Here is a 17,483-nt window from a genome sequence, read left to right as displayed (position 1 = left end):
AGATACTCAACTCTGAAGATATATAACTCTGAAAATCAGAAACTCTAATAGAAACCGAAAGCGCATCTAAAATTGAAACAAAATTAACTGTCTAGGCCACACATAGCGTGATATGTACATACATCCATTTTGAAAACCAAAAAAAAGAGTCTTTGGCATGCAATATCTACAAAAAAAAAACAAGATTTGAACTATTTTACGTTGGTCCATATATATGTATACACACTATATATATACACAAGTCGCCGATCTGCCGATCATCTCTCACGATATATAAACGATATATGATGCAAAGCACGCGCTGAAAATCCGAGTACAATATTTTGCTAATGAAAGTCTGTCTCTAGTTATACAAACAACACCCCACAGAACCGATTTTCCGAATTTTATTCGCTATATATATGTATACAGACCGGAAGTCGCGTTGCGCCTGCGCGAACGCATATCACCGAAATGAGAAGAGGATGAGGGAATTTAACTAAAAGGCTTCAACTACTCCGCACCACCACCACCACCATACAAGAAGACATACAAGAAAGAATGGAACTTTTACATATTTAAGGTCAATTTTAGTTCGAAACACTTGAAAACTGCATTCTGATATCATTTTTGTTGCAAAAAAAAAACGAAAAAAACAAAAAAAAAACAAAGATTCAAAGATAAATACATACAAATACATATATATATAAAGTCGAATGTTTTAAGAATTACATTTTACAGAGTCCGGCTCATAATTCCTCTAAGTAACTATTTTTAAACGTTTTGGCAATTCTATCCTAAGTGTTAAATCGGAAATTATTCTCAACTCTGTAGATGCTGCGGTTAGTTTACCAGCTTTAGTGTGATTTATGGCTAATTTTACGTTTTCTTTCGTTTGTCATGCGTACTTTATTTTTTTAAATTATTGTGTACATCAACGTAAGACTAATTATTTAATTAAAAACGAAAGAAACAAAAACAAACGAGTAAAATAAAACAGATTGTAAAAAACAAAAACTTTTTGAGAAAACCAATAAAAAAAAATAATAAAATTTTTAAAACGAAGATGTTTTTATTTTTTACGTTCTTTAATAATTCTTAAAACAACCCTTGAATATAACTACCAGATTTCTTAGTGGCTCCATCTATGTGTGAACCCTTAAAAGTATGCAACAGTTTTATTACAGACAGCCTTTTGCATTGCTTATAATTCCCAACTGCTTCTAGCGCAGGCGCCATGTAGTTCTCAATGGAGAGGTGGCAATAGTACTCTGGCTTCTCTTCAGTTGTCGAATAAATCTTTCGCCTTTTACTAAAGATTTCCGTGGAGAGGAGCACTCTAATGAGTCTAAAATAATTTTTTAGTAGTGCCCTGTCGTCAGACTGGGGCCATAATAAATAAATCACTTAGCTTAAAAGAAAAGAAACAATAATTAATGTGTTTTTTTAATAGTTTTTATTTTAACTACATAATTACAACTCTATAATACAAAATTACTGTTTTAATTGGAAAATTTACAATTTCCTTCTGTGCCTGTGTGGGTTTACTTTCTTTCGGATAGGGATTATTATTTTAGGGATAAAGCAGAGCAAGGATTTATATAGTATTAGCGGAAACTACTGTCTTTTTTTATTTTGGAGATAATTTTGAATAGTGACTTCTGGCCGATCTGGTTGTTGGTCTTTCTTATGATTATCACAGTTTTCTATATAGAAGGGTCGGACGCTTCTTCCATATAAACCTTTTTTTTACCTCGAATTTAAAGTCAAATACGAAAGTTAGTACACGGCTGGGTAGTAGAGTATGTAGTTTGTGGTTTTTGAGTTCCTTCTCTGTGCGAATTTGTAACTAAGACATAAAAACTACTTACAACACTAGTTAGACCTAATATTTAGTTTTAAAAAAATTCAGCCGAAATTTAGCAAGTTTTCGAGTATTTTTTCATAGTTAGTGGAGTTTTGGGGGGCGGCAGCAAAAGAGTTTCGTGGCAGTTTCACTTTACGGCTTATCCTAGGGCATCGATTTTGTTTATATAATATTAACAAAAAGTTGGGAAAGGGTCCATCGTCCCGCTCCAAAGTTTTCTGGAGGGGATCTTAGGCTGGCGCCTCCGTCGGCTCGTGGCATCCTTCAACGTTTTCGGGCCAATCGCAGACATTCTCCTGGGGATTGAACACCAGATTGGCCGGGCAGGGCATATGGTGCTTCCGTTCGCCCTCGCACATGTAGTAGTGGGTGCAGTCGGCCCAATCCTTGTGGTAGCTGATGTGGCCATCCTCCTCGGCACAGGTCACCTCATGAGCTGGATAACGAAATCAGGATTAATACTATGTTTGGGTCTAGAAGGAAGACTGAGCTTACGATCTTTTGTGGTGTAGGCTCCTCGGGGGCCATGGGACTCATAGGGTCCATCGTATTCCAGCGCCACCTTGTAGTCCTTCAGTTCATCGCTAAGGGCTGTCAGCAGGGGGTACTTGCCGTTGCCGCAACGGCCGGAGAAGTCGTCCATGTCGATGGACCACACCATGATGCCGCCAAAGCCTTGCTCCTTCAGCCACTCGGTCTGGAAAATGAAAGGTGAGTTACTATACCTGTACTACGATTATCTCTCCACCACTCTCACCTTGGTCTTCAGCGATCTCTCGTCATCGAAGCCCACCCACTGGTTGCCGCGGTAGGCGAAGGGCACCTGCTGCTCCGAGTCCCACACGAGGGTGGTGTTGTCGGCCGCCAGGAAGGAGCACACCTCGTAGTAGCTGAGGAAACCGGCTTCGTTGGTAAACTTGCCAGCCTTGCCGCCGCCGGATGAGGGGGATCCAATATCGAACTGGGTGTCGTTCACCAGCTCAAAGCTGCGTCCGTAGGTGGGCATGCCGATGAGGAGCTTCTCCTTGGGAGCACCCTGCTTCACCCACTCCCGGGCACTGTAGTCGACAGTCAGCTTCTTCTGGTAACCGGTGGCCGATTCCAAGGCGAACAGAGGCGAGTTGTGGCCCACCGTGCGCTCCCACTGGCCGTGGAAGTCGTAGGTCATCACGTTTATGAAGTCCAGGTACTTGGAGATCTCGGGCACGTCGTAACCGGCAGCGATGGCCTCGAAGGAGGCGGGCACGGCGGCGGTAAGAAGGAGTCGCGGCAGTCCAGAGGACTTGGCCTCTCCCTCGAAGGCCACACGAAGCTCCTTCAGCAGACTGACATAGGCCACTCGATCCTCGGCACCACGAGGATACTCCCAGTCGACATCCAATCCATTGAACTTGTAATCCCTCAGGAAGTCGATGGCCTCGTAGACGAACTGATTCATGCGGAAGACGTTCGAGGTGAGCTCCTTGAAGGGCGTAGAGCCGAAGGCCCATCCTCCGATGGCCAAAAGGATCTGCAGGTCAGGATTGGCATCTCGCAGGGCAATCACGCTCTCGTAGTTCTCCGGGTCATCGTCGGTGGCCTCCGTCAGCTTGTAGTCCTGGAGCGTGGCGAAGGCATAGACGATGTGGGTGCAGAGCTTGGGATCGATGTTTTCGGGCTGGAACTTTCCGGCACCTGGACGCTTGGCGGACCAGCTCGTCAGGTAGCAGAACACCTGGGCAGGGCGAGCTGTTCAAGGAGAAAGGATACATGTATTCTTATTCTCCACAGGAGGAAGTAAAAAACTTACAATTCGTTTCAATAGCATTGGAACCACCCTTGATGCGCTGCTTCTTCTGGACCTGGGGCTTTCGCACCTTGTTGAGGATCTCATCCACCGAGATCTTGATGGGTTCCGGTTTCTGAAAGTAAACCACAATTGTTAGATAGAGTCTCATACACCCTGATAGGAAATATACCTCTTCAATGTCCTCGAAAGTGGCCGCCACTGCCGTCCAGTTAACATCCTTGGCCTCCTTGCCTCGGGAAATGCCCAACAGCTCCTCTCGCATGGCTCCAATCAGGGGGTACTTGACATTGCCCCCGCACACCTCACCCTTGAAGTCGTCCATGTCGATGGTCCAGACCATGGCGCCTCCGAAGCCGTTCGTCTTGATCCATTGCATCTTGTTACGGATGGCGCGCTCGTCATCGAAGCCGACCCACTGATCTCCGTCCACCAGGTACGGCACCTTCATCTCCTCATCCCAAACGTAGACAGCGCCGTTCAGGAGCATCTCACAGATCTCGTAGTAAGCCAGGAAACCGCTCTCCTTGGTGTAGACACCTTCGCGTCCGCCGCCTGAGGCGGGGGCGTTAGGGCCGTGCTTGTCCGCATTGGCCAGAGTGAAGGAGCGTCCGTAGGTGGGCATGCCGATGACCAGCTTCTCCTTGGGAGCGCCCAGCTTCACCCACAAACTAGCGGCGTGGTCCACAGACAGCTGCTTTCGCCACTCGGAGTCAGAGGAGGGGGCATAGAGCGGGGCGTTGTGGCCAGTTTCGCGCTCCCATTTTCCGTGGAAATCGTAGGCCATCAGGTTGATGAAATCCAGGTAGCTGGCAATGGCAGGGACATCGTATCCACCGCGGACATTGTCGGGACCCACGGGCACGGCGGCGGAGAGCAGGAGGCGAGGCTTCTTCAGCTCCTGGGCCTCAGCTTCGAAGGCTTCGCGCAGCTCCTTCAGCAGCAGTACAAAGTTCTTCTTGTCATCGGAACCCTTGGGGTATTCCCAATCCATGTCCAGGCCGTCGAAGCCGCGTTTGCGGAGGAAGGGAATGGCGGAGTAAACGAACGTCTGGCGGGTGTAGCGAGTCGCGGACATGTCCTTGAACTTCTGGGTGCCGAAAGACCATCCACCAATAGCCAGAAGGATCTAAAGAATCGAAAGAAAGAGATTGAGTAAAAGAATCAGTAGATTACTCCTCGAAAACCCACCTTCAGCTTGGGATTGGCCTTGCGCAGATTCATCATTCGTTCATACAGTCCGGGGACGTTGTCCTTGGTCTCATCATTGGACTCGTAGGAGCTCAGCTTGCCCTTCTTCAGCCAGCCAAAGGCGAAAATGATGTGGGTGCAGAGATCGGCGGGAATGTCCTCTGGCACGAACTTTCCGACCTTGACACGGTACTGCGACCAGTTGGTGTAGTAGCACACGATCTTGGGCGTTCCATCGTCTACCTTGGTCTTCTTGCCCTTCAGCGAGGATCCGCTGGCCACCAGGGCAGTAGCTCCGGCGGCTGCTCCGGCAGCAGCTGCGCCCAGTTTCGCCTTGGAGCGGAGTCGGGTGCGCCGGGCACTGGTGGTGGTGGAGGCGGTGATCTGATCAATACGCTTCTCCGCCACTGGGGCTTCCGTGGACTTTTTGGTCTCGATCGAGGAGGTGGGGGGGCGACGCAAACGCCGGCGGGTCTTGGCTAAGATAATATAAGATAGGTGTAAGTATTTGAAAATATTTTCTGTTAAGACCCCTTTGGCATTTGGAGTGATCCGCCCACATTTGACCCACAAAGCAATCATCTTGACCTTGCCCGGAATGCATTGCTCACGGCTTAGAGTACCTCTCAGGTGTACAGGGGCAACAGTAGTTAGTGGTTGGCACCTGTCAACCACCTCATGCCGCCATGTGGCAATGGTAATGACGGGCCTGTCGCAATCTCGATCCGAATCGCTGGATCGTAATGGCAATTGCGATGGATTGTCAACCACTTGCGATCGACGAGTGCCGATAATTTCGAATTAATGTGTCCATCGATCGGCATCTGCGGTTCGCTTTTGGTGGCAAACGTCGAGTCGTGACGTTGAGATTTACTTAATTCGGTCTATCACAATAATAATTAAGATATTGCATGTAGATTACTCTTGTCTTCAAACACAAGCATGCCTACACTGCTGTCTATATTAATGAAACACAGGTTTCTGTTTTTCTGGCTACTTAATTTCGCTAAATGAAGTGGAATTGTTGCAGCAGAAATAACAATACGAAATTATTGCTAAACCTGTTTAAATATTTCATTTAATGGCCATGTTTTTAGCATTTTCTCATTTCTCAGTTGCCATTTACACTGCGCAAGCCCACGCCAAACGGCCAGAGGGCTGTATGGGAGGGTGGGGCACAGACCGCCTTCGTCTGGTGCTATTTTTAGGTCTCGCTGGTGCTCGCTACGCGCCTCGAGTGGCTGTTTAGCCGCGCTTGCTCCAACTGGGGATATAGCTCAGTGGTAGAGCATTCGACTGCAGATCGAGAGGTCCCCGGTTCAAACCCGGGTGTCCCCTTGGTAAACTTTTTTGTTTTTCCTGCTTTTATTTATTTTTCCTGATCAATTCTTATCATTTTCTTGGCTATCTTGGGGAATACAGCAATTTTAGAGACCAAAAGGAGGACGATTAGCTCTTGCGAGCTCCGTTGGAGCCCGAAGAAACACATGGGGATATAGCTCAGTGGTAGAGCATTCGACTGCAGATCGAGAGGTCCCCGGTTCAAACCCGGGTGTCCCCTTAGTAACTTTTTTGTATCTTAAAAAATATATTAAACTTTTTATTTATTAATTTTTATTTAACTAGTTTGTAAAACTGCTTTACTTAAAAGATGATTGGACAAAAGACGCTATCCACATCACAAATAGTTTTTCTTTTGTTTTTTGCATAAAAATATAAACGTTTTTATTTTTAAAAACTATATTTATTTTATTTATTGCATTTTTACTATAACTCTAAGGTAAGGGTTGCTTTGTCAAGTGCGGTCGTATCGAACATGTTCGCTGTGTTGTCCGCACAAGTAGCAACTTAGCCGGCGCGTTTCAACATGGGGATATAGCTCAGTGGTAGAGCATTCGACTGCAGATCGAGAGGTCCCCGGTTCAAACCCGGGTGTCCCCTTGTTTTTTTACTTGTTTTTATTTTTTATTTTAATTTTCCTAAATAAAACAAATGCTTAGTTTTACAAATTGCATATTAAAAGTGACCTGTAATCATTTTTTATATAAGGAATATTCCATATATCGGTTGTACATAAGATTTTTGAGTCTTTTTCTTAGTAACTTTACTTTTTCTCTTTTAAAACTTAAAAAAATGCTGTTTAGCAAGTAGATTATAGGAAATTTAACTATCAATAGCATTAAACTAACCAAGCTTGTTTTGTAGCTCCTTAATGATTTGCATTTTTAATTAGTTTTCCACAAATTGATTGTTAATTGAATTATAATGACTTCTGTTTTGTCTCCTTAAGCGTCATTATGTTCAAATTATCTTAAATGTTTCCTTAGTGGGCTTGGCAATCACGCCCTTTTCCTTTCTCTATAAAATTACATACATTTTTTGGGTTAGGCAACAAGCAATTGGTGAAGTGGATGTTGCTTGATAGGGCTACAGATAGTGGCAATCACAACAGGGAGAAAATAAAGCAGAAAATGAAATTATTATCAACTTCCGCCTACTACAAAAGAATAAAAAAATATCTAAGACTAAAAATAGACATGGATCGTTGTTGCTGTGCCTCAGACTTTTTTGTTTTGTTGGCTAAATTGACGGTCTTTATATAAGGGGGGATATAGCTCAGTGGTAGAGCATTCGACTGCAGATCGAGAGGTCCCCGGTTCAAACCCGGGTGTCCCCTTATTTTTTTTGATTTGTCGGGCAATCCTTTTAAAAATCGTTTATATATTTTTTTCAAGAAATTTCTTTTACTTACTCTGTGCGCTGTCGGTGGAAGGTGAGAGCAAGACAATCAGCAGGCATATCACAAATGCGATTCGAAGTAACCGCGGCGGAAACTGCGGGGGAGAAAAAAAAGAAACAAAAAAAACAAAAGGCAATTAATCACACGGGCTTATGCTTTGATGTACGATTAATAATCTCATACACGGTCTGATTTATGTGAGGGGGCACGTCGACTTTCAACAAATTACGTGGCACTTGTTGCCCCCAAATTGGGTCAGAGTGAAGGTCGCTGACGCGGGATCGCACTTCAAGCAGAGGTCAGAGACGGTTAAACCCTTTTCGGCCACTTGACGGCCGGTGAGGCGCCCACCCAAAAAAAGCGGATGGATGAGCACGTCGTGACATTGACCCAGTTAACGACCCGACCTGGCCCAAAACAATAGCTTCGTCGAAGATGTGACTCGATTGCTTGGCCAACTAATTAACAATTAGCCAGCTCTGTTCATAATTATTCAAGTTGTCTGTCTGCGGCCCAAATTATACGGCCCATGTATTGTTCACACGAGACAGATTGTCTCATAAAACTGTTAAAAACTGTCTGACATCTTCACCTGTACTTTGGAGCCAATTTTTGTGTCTGTTTTTTTTTGGTTTTGAAGTGCCTCTCGACTTTGAGACGATGGCCTCCCATTCACTGGGATCTCTGATATGGGAGGCAGTAGTTTTTAAAAAATATTTTACAATTAAGAGAGAGAATAATTAGTAAAAGAAGGTAACATAGAATCTATGGAGAAGGCACCTAGGGCTCTACTACAAATTAGTTAGAATAAATATTAAAGCTTAATCGTTTGGAAGTACCAAACGATATTTTGGTATATTTCTTTCTAAAGTTTTGCATTATGTAGGTCAGAGAATTTGTGTATTTTTTTTCGTAAACTTCTTTATAAACCAAATAGTGCCTTTCAAGCCCTGTCAGTCCATTAGCCGCCTCAAGCCGCCTTATTAGCCATTCTGCGGGCATCTCCATTAAGAACACCTTACACAACTCGCCGGGTTATGCAAATCGCCGCCAGGCAGCAAACAGTTAGTCGTAATGGCTTAAAGAGCCGGAGAAATGCCTCGAATTGGCACAATCGTGAGTCGAATTGCTAACGTAAGACGGAGTTACAGTTAGAAAGCTCCGAGTGCCACTCACTAAGACGGGCCGGGAACGCTCAAGGTCGAGTTGGCCAAAATTAATGGTCCAACAGCTTGCCAAAACGGATTGCCTATAAATCCCGGTTTTGGGCATGTTCTGAGCGGATCCCGCTAGAGATGGCATCGCGGCCGACTAATTCGAGCTAAGCCCGGCTTAGGCCACAAAAGCGAAAAAGTGAAACTGGTTTGGGCCTTGTTTTGGGCTATTCATTTTAAATGTCTTAGCGGCTAAAACGGCAAACGGCGCATAAATTAAAAAGCATTAAAAAAGCAGCACGCAAAAGGTTCCTTATCGCGTGTGGCCACTGATCGGCCAGTTAGTTAGTCAGCTATATACCATATAAAACATATATATATATTTTAAGTCTGAACTGGACCAACTGGTTTGCTCTCGCTTTTGGATCTTAACTGGGCGCACGGAAATAAACTGAATGATCGACCACCGTAAAGAGAAAACGAGCTCCGGCTCTCAAATGCCTTTCATTTTCCATGTGCGAAAGCGAAAATTACCCAGAACCGAAAGTTAGCATCCATATGGTTTTTACTTTTTATTACTTTTTGGAAATTTTAGCAAATCATCTCCTGGATAGCATTCTTTTCGGCACTCCTTCGAGGTGCTTGCGTAAAGTGTGAGTGTCGTTTTGGCCATTTTGGCTGGCCAGTCCATTTCGGGGCAATTGTCCAAGTTGAATTGCAAAGTTTTCTACAAATGTCCATTGTGTGTTATGTTGTGTGTGTTGTTGTATCATTAGCTGGTGAGCAACGTCGTCTAACGGCTCGCTGGAGCAAAGCCAACTCAAGGGGGCTATACACAGTTGAAAGTATTCATCTTTTATTATTTACAAGATTTATCTTAGAAATTATTGAACCTTTTAAACTTTTTAAAGGAATTTATTTTAATGCCTCTTCAAATAACTTATTATTATCTATATCAAAACCCCAACTTTTCTCTGTGTATCTATAGATTTTGCTTTTCTTTCTTGGCTTTTCGAAAAAAAAAATCGCCAAGTCTTTGGTTTCAGTTTAAGCTCCGCATGTTTTGATTGTGTTTGAAAAGCCCCGAAAGCCGCACCAAAGTCTGCGGTTACGACAGCACCAAATAAAAGTCAATAAATAATAGAAATAAATAGGGGGCCTGGAGCGGGCGGAGGAGGACTACAAGTGGAGAGACAAGCCAACTGCATTCCACCAGCATGATTGGATTTTGTTCAATTGTCTTGCGCAAAAAAGAAAACTGCGAGAAAATGAAATTTTCCACAAGAGACGGCCTCTCTAATACCCATTGCTTAAGTAGATAAATCTAATAAAGTTTTAAATATTTGTAGAAGAGTAGTAACTCTTCGAATAATGGGTATCTGCAATCATAAAACATTTACCGATTGTGGATTTCACTTGCTGGAAAGCCAGAAAGCGCAAAAATCACAGAAATCGCAATTCATTTGCGTAAATTTCTTGGCTTTTGTTGCCGCTTGTGAAGGCTCCCTCAATATATTTTCAACAGGCGAGACAAATTGCGAAAATGTTGCATTAATCATACGCGGCTGCAACAACTCTTCGGTCGCGCGTTCGTCGCTTAAGTCTTTCGTTTTTTGGGGCGGGGGAAAGGCCACCGAAATGCAGTTTATTTATTCGCTCATTTGAAGTGCGATTTATTTAAATGTGGTTTCGGCTTTCAGAGCTCAGAGCTCAGTGCTCAATGCTCAGTCTTCGGTTTTAAGTTTTCAGTTTTGCGCTTTCGACCATTTACCATTTTAACGGCTGTCGAATCGATGTTGTCTGGCCGTTTGTCGAGCCGCCCGTTTTAAGCTGCTATATTTAATTAAATCTTGAACGCCTTTTTGCTTGACCGAAATTAAGCTCAAGGTGAGGCGCAACGCAGCGCAGCACCGCACAGGCAATAAAGCACACACTAAACCGATGCCGACACACAAAATGTGTAAAAAGTAAACATACAAAAAATATACAAATTTTGAAAGAAAATTGAAGAAAATCCCCTTGTGAAATGGCCTGTGTAGGCCTGTGTGTTGTTTTGGTTTTGTGGCTAAAACTACTTCGATTTGTGGTCCAGTTGCCTACGTCACAATTAAGCCAACTCGTGAGCACCTGTCCTGACCAGACGACCTTGCGCAATCTTTCCCAGCTTTGCCAAACGAGTCCAATCGAGAGAGTCCACAAGACAAAAGGGGCAGTGCCATGAGTCAGTTGTACTCGAAACCGATCAAAACTGGTTCACCTCTCAATTAGAATAATCTGTTTAAGCCAGTTTCAGCCAACTAATTAGTTGGGCCTGGCCAGAACTTAACAATTGATCCGAACCGGCCAAGAAAATGCGACTCCAATTACCAATTATCCGAGAGGGAGCGACTTTTGGGTGCGGTACTTAAGAATTCCTCCGGTCTGGTCTGGTCTGGACTTGCGGTTCTCCTGGTCTGGTCTGGCAATTACTTCCTGTTGCCGCATAACCCTGAAAAGGCTATTGACGCTCCACAAAACGGGTTACCGCTGACTGTAGCCCTAGAACTGGCTTCCAACAGTTCCTGGTTAACATAATTTTAGGAACAACTTTACGTAGTCCTTTAAGCAGTCTGTCTTGACGAATTAAGCAACCTCCAGTGATTTCTTGACGCACCCACTGAGTTATGAAACAATATGCATTTGCAGTTTGACTTTTTAATGTCCCAAACGTGAGCCACATAAAATGCCAGCCAGCTGTTGCTGCTGCGGCTGCTGCTGCGCCTGTTGCTGTTGCTGAGTCATTAGCAACACGAATGAGAACATATAACCATTATTCTTGAGCGGCTGCAATGCCAGATTTCAACAGTTGAGTGCGCACCACTTCCGTTCCAGTGCCGGAGCGCCGCCAGATCAAGCATTTCCTACAAGCCGCGATCTTGTTCATAATGTCAATAAAATTTATGTCCGTTTGTTTGTCTGCTTATCTGTTTGGTTTGTTTGTCTTGCTTTTGGGCTGCTGGCCTCGTAAAGAATTTGCCATTTGTCAGTGTCGCGTTTTCTGCCTTTTTTTGTCAGAAGCTCGCTCTGGCGAAACAAAAGACTTAAGCGACAAGCGCACACAGTAAGAAATAGTTGGCAGAAATCACATTTTCAACTTGCACTTTCTTAGAGCGACACAGAGGCGTGTAGCCCTCACCCTCCTCCACCCCCTCCTGAGGCAATAAGGAACTGGCTGTGCGGACATTATGTCATCGCCATCGTCAGCCGCATCACCAAGTGCAACACGAGCAGCAGAAGCCGCAACAGCAGCCTGGCTGCCTGCCTCTTTACGTAAGACCATATGCTTTATGCGCTTTTATTAATAAACAAAGCGTCCAAAAAGCCAGAAACAAAAAATACATATCATAGGGAAGCCACGAAGACGACGACATCGGTGAAATTTGTATTATTAGCGAGTTAATGCCAGGCTTGCATCTCCCTCTGACGACGAGGAAAGCAGAAAGCAGGTGGCATTGTAGTCAACTTTAACCTTTTGGCCAAATCAGTGACAGAGAGACTCTAGCTAGCGACACGAATGGAACCAGTTTGGCTAAAAAACGCATGGCGCATAAACAAAATACACAAAATAACAAATTATTCAAATTAAGAGATGCCCGATTGCCTCGAGGCTGGGCCAGTTTGTGGCCAGTTTGTGATGCCTCGAATCAATGTTTATGGCCTAGACAATAAAACGGTATTAAGCCAGGCTATTTTATGGCCCTGTCTGTTCAGCAGCGGATGAATTTATTGCCAAATGCTGCAGCGACGGCCAGTACGATAATTGTTGGCCGGCGGAAGGGCCAACAGAAATGGCCACAAATTATATTTTCGCCTAATTAGTTTCAATTATGAGAAGCCAGGGTTGTGCAATCCGATCACCCGTCTTATCCGACCGGACTGATAGAGTGATTTGACATTTCGATTATGCCAATGGCCGATAAATATAGATACGCCGCCTTTATATAATGACACAAAAAAATAAAAAAAAAACGCTTTGGCTTTGAACGGGTTTGCCGCTTTGGCTAAGTTGGCTTTTCTTGCCAAGAGGTTTGTCACCTCTGCAGCTGACAAATGATTGATATACACACGCGTTGGTCCTAAAGCGTATGGATGTAGATTTGGCTCAAACATAATTAACATCTATTTTTGTCAGTGAGTGCCACTGGCATTGGGACCGGGGCTGAGACTGGGTGCGAGGCAATTAAGATAAATCGCTCGGTTGCTTTTTGAATTCAACATCCATCTCGAGTTGATCAAACAAAGCGGGTTTACTTTTGTGGCACTTCCTGCTAGACCCTAAAACGAAACTGAAACTTCAACTTGCACTACGGCATGGCAAGTTCGTTGCCTCAGTCTTTTGTTTGGCTGAGCAAGTCAAGCTTGATAACTAATAACTTTATTTGATTTATAGTTTTTAATGTTATTTTTGAAAATGTTTAAGCAAAAATATTGTATGTATTTAAAAAAAACATAGAAAATACTTCTTCCATGTCAAGGCTTACGTATCAACAGAGACTGTATTTAAATTTGTCTTTTCTGTTTAGTCACTCTCACTCAAAACGACTGTCTGTCTGTCTGCCTCTGACTGACTGCCTCAACGAAAAGTTCAATAACCATTTGATGCGTTTCGATTTCAACCAAAGTATGCACACAAAATCAGCATAAAAGTGAGCGAGCTGCAAACTTGATTCACTGAGTACTCCGATTCCCCATTCAGCCCACTCGAATACACTCGAATGCCAGAAAACTGCAGCTGGCTGTCAGGGCTAGGCCAAAAGTGATTGCCCAGCATCTCAGAATCGCGAGAATGAGCTTGGCTGAGCAAATGCAAAGCGAATTGTTATTGGCCAGCAATTAAGTCCAAGTCGGCTGGTTCCGTGAGCTGTTTCTTTTTTCATAGAAATATTCACAAAGAGCTCCGGCCCGATAAGCTGTACAAACAATGTTTGTATTACATACAGGTCTTGCTCAATCCAAACTTCAGGGCTTTTCTGTTGGCTAACAATAAAATGTTTGCCAGCATTTAATTTATGTAAAGTCTGGCCCGAAGTGCTGTGACTTAAAAACTGATTAAATCACATCAAAATCACACTTTCAGGGACAAACATGGGAAAATAACTAAATGTAGGCACTATGCAGTTTTAATATTTTAAAAAGCTAATAAACTAATATTATTGTGCCTCACTTTACTGTTTACTCAAGCTAATTGCAAGATCGGTTACAAAATCTGAGATGGAGCAGGACCCTCGTAATCGTTGGCCTGACATTCGCATTACGTATACGCCCCGTTGTGCCGCATTAGCAACTTCCGTCACAATAATAAAAACCGAAACAGCAACAAGACCGTAAAGAAAAATGCGTTGCTTGTTTTCTGTTTTCTGTAAGGGAGAAAGTCTGTCTCTCTGCAATTATATTGTCTGCCAACCCTCCCCCCTGATACAACCTCGGTTTATATAGTTTTTTTTGTTGATTTTGTTGACTTGTTGGGGTTTTTCGAATGTAAACACGAGCAAGCTCTGCCGCTGCCTCTTGCCATTTGAATGGTTTGTTTTGCAAACAAAATTCTCTGCAAGTGTTTTCCATTCAATTCAATTGTCGAGGCATTTCGAATGAAAGTGAGAGTTTCAGCTGCCGCCAGGTACAGCAGATACATCCATGTATCTGGTAGATACGCTTCGCAGCGACACTGACAGACTGCACATGTCAGTCACGGCTGTCAATAGCGCGTGTCAGGCCAGTGGGCGTGCCCAAACAAAAGGGGCGGCCTGCGAAATGCCGCGAAAGTGCACAGAGGTAATGAAAAGGCTTTTTTTTTGGCCCCCTATCTGGTAATTAAACCAGCCAGTCCTATTGTCTTTCTTGTTTTTGGCTCATTTCTTTTGTTTTCGATTTTTAATTTTGACATTTCGACCTGGTCCACATTAGACGATGAATAATGGAACTATAATGGAGTCATAATAGAGTCCATATGGCAACCAGATCGGTTGCATTGTGAGCTTTGATTTGCCAAGCGAAAGACCGTAAAAACAATAAAATGTTTAATTTATAAATCGGTATACGAGTCGCCTTTTGCTTTTCCACTCTTTTCGAGATCGTTTTCGTAGCAAACCTAATTTTTGCGGGTTTTTCATTTTCGAGACCAGTTTTTTCTGCTTTGCGTTCGGTTTGCTTTGCTTTGCCAACTATTTGCCAATCGACTTTGGCGAGTTATAGGTATTTTTTTGCTGCTTGTTTTCTGTTTTCTGCGTCTTGTTGTTTTCCTTTTTGCAAAAAATATTAATTGTTGTACAACAAAACTAGTTATTGTTATTGCTATTGTTGTGCGCTTGCAACTTTTACTTGCTGCTGGTGCTGCTGTGGCTGTTACTGCTGATTTTTTTTTTTCAGCTGCCAAATTGAGGCGTGCCGCCTGCTGCGGCCATAATGGAAATCTTTCGACTAACCGCTAGCATTTCGCTTTTCGCTTTAGGCCGCCGAGGAAGTAAAAGCCGTTGCCAATTGGCCAATTGAAGACTTCATGCACAGGCCCAAACACCCATGCTATACTAAAGTATATATTTTCCCATTCGGTTGAAAGCGAAACTGAAACTGCTGTCCGTCCCTTTTACCAACATTATGCCCCACCATTCCCCTGCTTTTTTTTTTGCCCCAAAGAGTGCCTCTTGAATTGTTGATCATTTATTTTTTATTCATTGTCTTTGACAAGTTTGCCTTCAACTTCGGTCGGTCAGTAGCGGTACCAGAACCCGTTGCCGTTTTTCTCGTTGTTGTTGTTACTTTATTTTATTTAATTTATGTTGTTGTTGCTTTTTCTCACAATCGGAGGCATTCTACCTCGATGTCTTACACAGAACAAAAAGGTATTAATTTTTTAAGAATTTTAAGCATACAACTCAAGAAAAAACTTCTAGAAAAAAAGTTTAGTTTCATCGAATTTTCGTGAAAAAAATTATTAGAAGAATTAGAATAATCATAATCCAATAAAGTTAAATACAAATTTAAAAAAAAGTGCCCACTTTATAAAACTTTCGTCAGAAAAATTTGAAAACTAAATAATAGTCATGAAACTTTATGAAAAGGAGTTTTGAAAATAATTTAGAAAAAAAAACATCAATTTGTAATCCCAAGAAAGCCAACCCTCTATATCTTAGTAAAAAATCTAAAAACCTATAAATTCTTTTTCTGTGTATTGTTTTATGTTCTCAACAAAGGCATAGAGTCGCTGCTGGGTTAACATTCATTTTTCCGTTGCGTCAACGGACTTTCAATATTCTTTGGCATGCTTTTTGTTCTCCACAAGGGAAGTAGTGACGGTTGGGGTTTCAGTTTCGGTATATCGGGGTATATGATAATTTCCATAGCTCCATGCCTCTGACACACATTTGCACTCACCATTTTGACTGAAACTCCGCGCCGCGTATCTCGTATCCACAGGCTACCAAATCGATTCTCCTTGAGTTAGAGATTGGATTGATCTGGATTCGATTGGACTGCGATTCTATTTGGTTTGATTTTATTTTCGTGTTAGCTGTCGGTTACACTGTCGGACACACTGGCTATGACACCCTCTAACGGCTAACCGCACATTTTCCGCCACTCTATGTGGTAGTAGTTGTAGTAGTAGTCACTAGTCACTTTCAAAAATCCTGGCCCCTCAAGAAAGGCGAATCGGACCGCTTGGAGCTTGGAGCTGCGAACTCGCACGTTGGACTGAAAAACTGAAACTGATTCGAGCTCTGCCACCGTCAGCTGCCAAGACAAGGCGACGAAAACAGCGGCCACAGCAGCGAAGTTGGCAGAGGCACTGAAAGAAAATATTTTGGTATATAAATTGTTAAATGAAATATTGAACTGACCAGTTTATCGAAAAAGCTCGAAATGATACTTCATTTTTTTTTTTAGAAAGCACTGGAATATTATAGAAATTGTTTACGAAAGATGGTTTTAAGAAGTCCATATAGATAGTCTTTAATATTTTTCAAAAATTCAATGAAAAGCCCTATAATTTCTTTCCATGTTCCCAGCGGAGAGCATACGAGCTGAGCTTAGTTGGAGCTATGGATTGAGTTGGGTTTCTGTGGCTTTAGTGTTTGATGGCGGCTGAGCTTCAGGCCTCCACGTACGAGCGCCATATACGAGCCGTCCAAGAACAACAACAAAAACCACATAAAAACAAATAATAACAACAAAAGCAGCAGGCAACATAAACACATTTTCGGTTTGCAGCTCACTATGAGCTGTGAGCTGTGAGCTGCATGGAAAATTAAATATTTGTTGCGTTGCTTTTGGTCGGCTCATTCGTGCCGCTCCGTTGCTGAAAAGCTTTAAGCCACCAACCCTCCTCCACCACTCTTAACAGAGGGCTAACAGCAGACTAGACAATAGCTCTGGCAATGGATGGTCATTCAATTTCGTTTTCAACCAAAAACCTAAGTCTTCAATCGAGTTGAAGGTGCAAGGAATCATTAGTTTTCTTCCTCCAACTGCAATGATTTTCTTTATGAAACTAGGTAGACCCCGGAGAAACTAGGTAACCCCGCCATCGTCCACCCAGTTTTTTGGGGGAGGCGACTGCGTCAACATCATCATTTGTTATCAGATGCGGGGATTTTGTAAACAAAACACGTTTGATTAGCATATAAATACAAGCGGCCAGAGATGCGGCCAGAGACAGCCAAACGTCTCCGAAGACCTGATCCTCCTCAGCTTCGAAATGCAAATTGAAAATATGATTTACAAAATACGCAG

General features: G+C 43.2%; 1 protein-coding gene and 5 non-coding genes across 7 annotated transcripts; 5 read left to right on the top strand and 1 right to left on the bottom strand.

Moving 5' to 3' along the window:
- Positions 1-1,245: 1,245 nt before the first annotated feature.
- Positions 1,246-1,368, top strand: LOC122320980 (U5 spliceosomal RNA). The gene has a single exon (XR_006245924.1). It is a non-coding gene; the product is annotated as a U5 spliceosomal RNA (small nuclear RNA).
- A 216-nt stretch (positions 1,369-1,584) lies between these two features.
- On the bottom strand, positions 1,585-16,465 carry Cht7 (chitinase 7). 2 transcript variants are annotated; one of them, XM_017254674.3, is made up of 8 exons: positions 16,128-16,465; positions 7,576-7,657; positions 4,824-5,302; positions 3,805-4,761; positions 3,636-3,747; positions 2,604-3,574; positions 2,342-2,543; positions 1,587-2,282 (listed from the first exon to the last, which is right to left on the bottom strand). In XM_017254674.3, the coding sequence occupies exons 1-8, from the start codon at positions 16,128-16,130 to the stop codon at positions 2,077-2,079; spliced, it is 3,012 nt and encodes a 1,003-aa protein (XP_017110163.2). In that variant the 5' UTR covers positions 16,131-16,465; the 3' UTR covers positions 1,587-2,076. The 2 variants fall into 2 exon arrangements, with proteins under 2 accessions (XP_043067817.1, XP_017110163.2); XM_043211882.2 differs by having other exon boundaries at positions 1,585-2,282; positions 3,636-4,761.
- Positions 6,090-6,161, top strand: TRNAC-GCA (transfer RNA cysteine (anticodon GCA)). The gene has a single exon. It is a non-coding gene; the product is annotated as a tRNA-Cys (tRNA).
- TRNAC-GCA (transfer RNA cysteine (anticodon GCA)) lies at positions 6,313-6,384 on the top strand. The gene has a single exon. It is a non-coding gene; the product is annotated as a tRNA-Cys (tRNA).
- Positions 6,693-6,764, top strand: TRNAC-GCA (transfer RNA cysteine (anticodon GCA)). Its single transcript has one exon. It is a non-coding gene; the product is annotated as a tRNA-Cys (tRNA).
- Positions 7,429-7,500, top strand: TRNAC-GCA (transfer RNA cysteine (anticodon GCA)). The gene has a single exon. It is a non-coding gene; the product is annotated as a tRNA-Cys (tRNA).
- Positions 16,466-17,483: the final 1,018 nt, after the last annotated feature.

Source organism: Drosophila bipectinata, chromosome 3L (assembly GCF_030179905.1).
Source record: "Drosophila bipectinata strain 14024-0381.07 chromosome 3L, DbipHiC1v2, whole genome shotgun sequence".
Taxonomy (NCBI): Eukaryota; Metazoa; Arthropoda; class Insecta; order Diptera; family Drosophilidae; genus Drosophila; species Drosophila bipectinata.
This window is presented reverse-complemented; position numbering and strand designations above follow the sequence as displayed.

Coding starts and splice junctions, on each gene's coding strand:
- Cht7 (XM_043211882.2), bottom strand. Junction 4,762..4,823: donor AGGCCAATCCCAAGCTGAAG/GTGGGTTTTCGA, acceptor TCGATTCTTTAG/ATCCTTCTGGCTATTGGTGG. Junction 2,283..2,341: donor AGCCTACACCACAAAAGATC/GTAAGCTCAGTC, acceptor TTCGTTATCCAG/CTCATGAGGTGACCTGTGCC.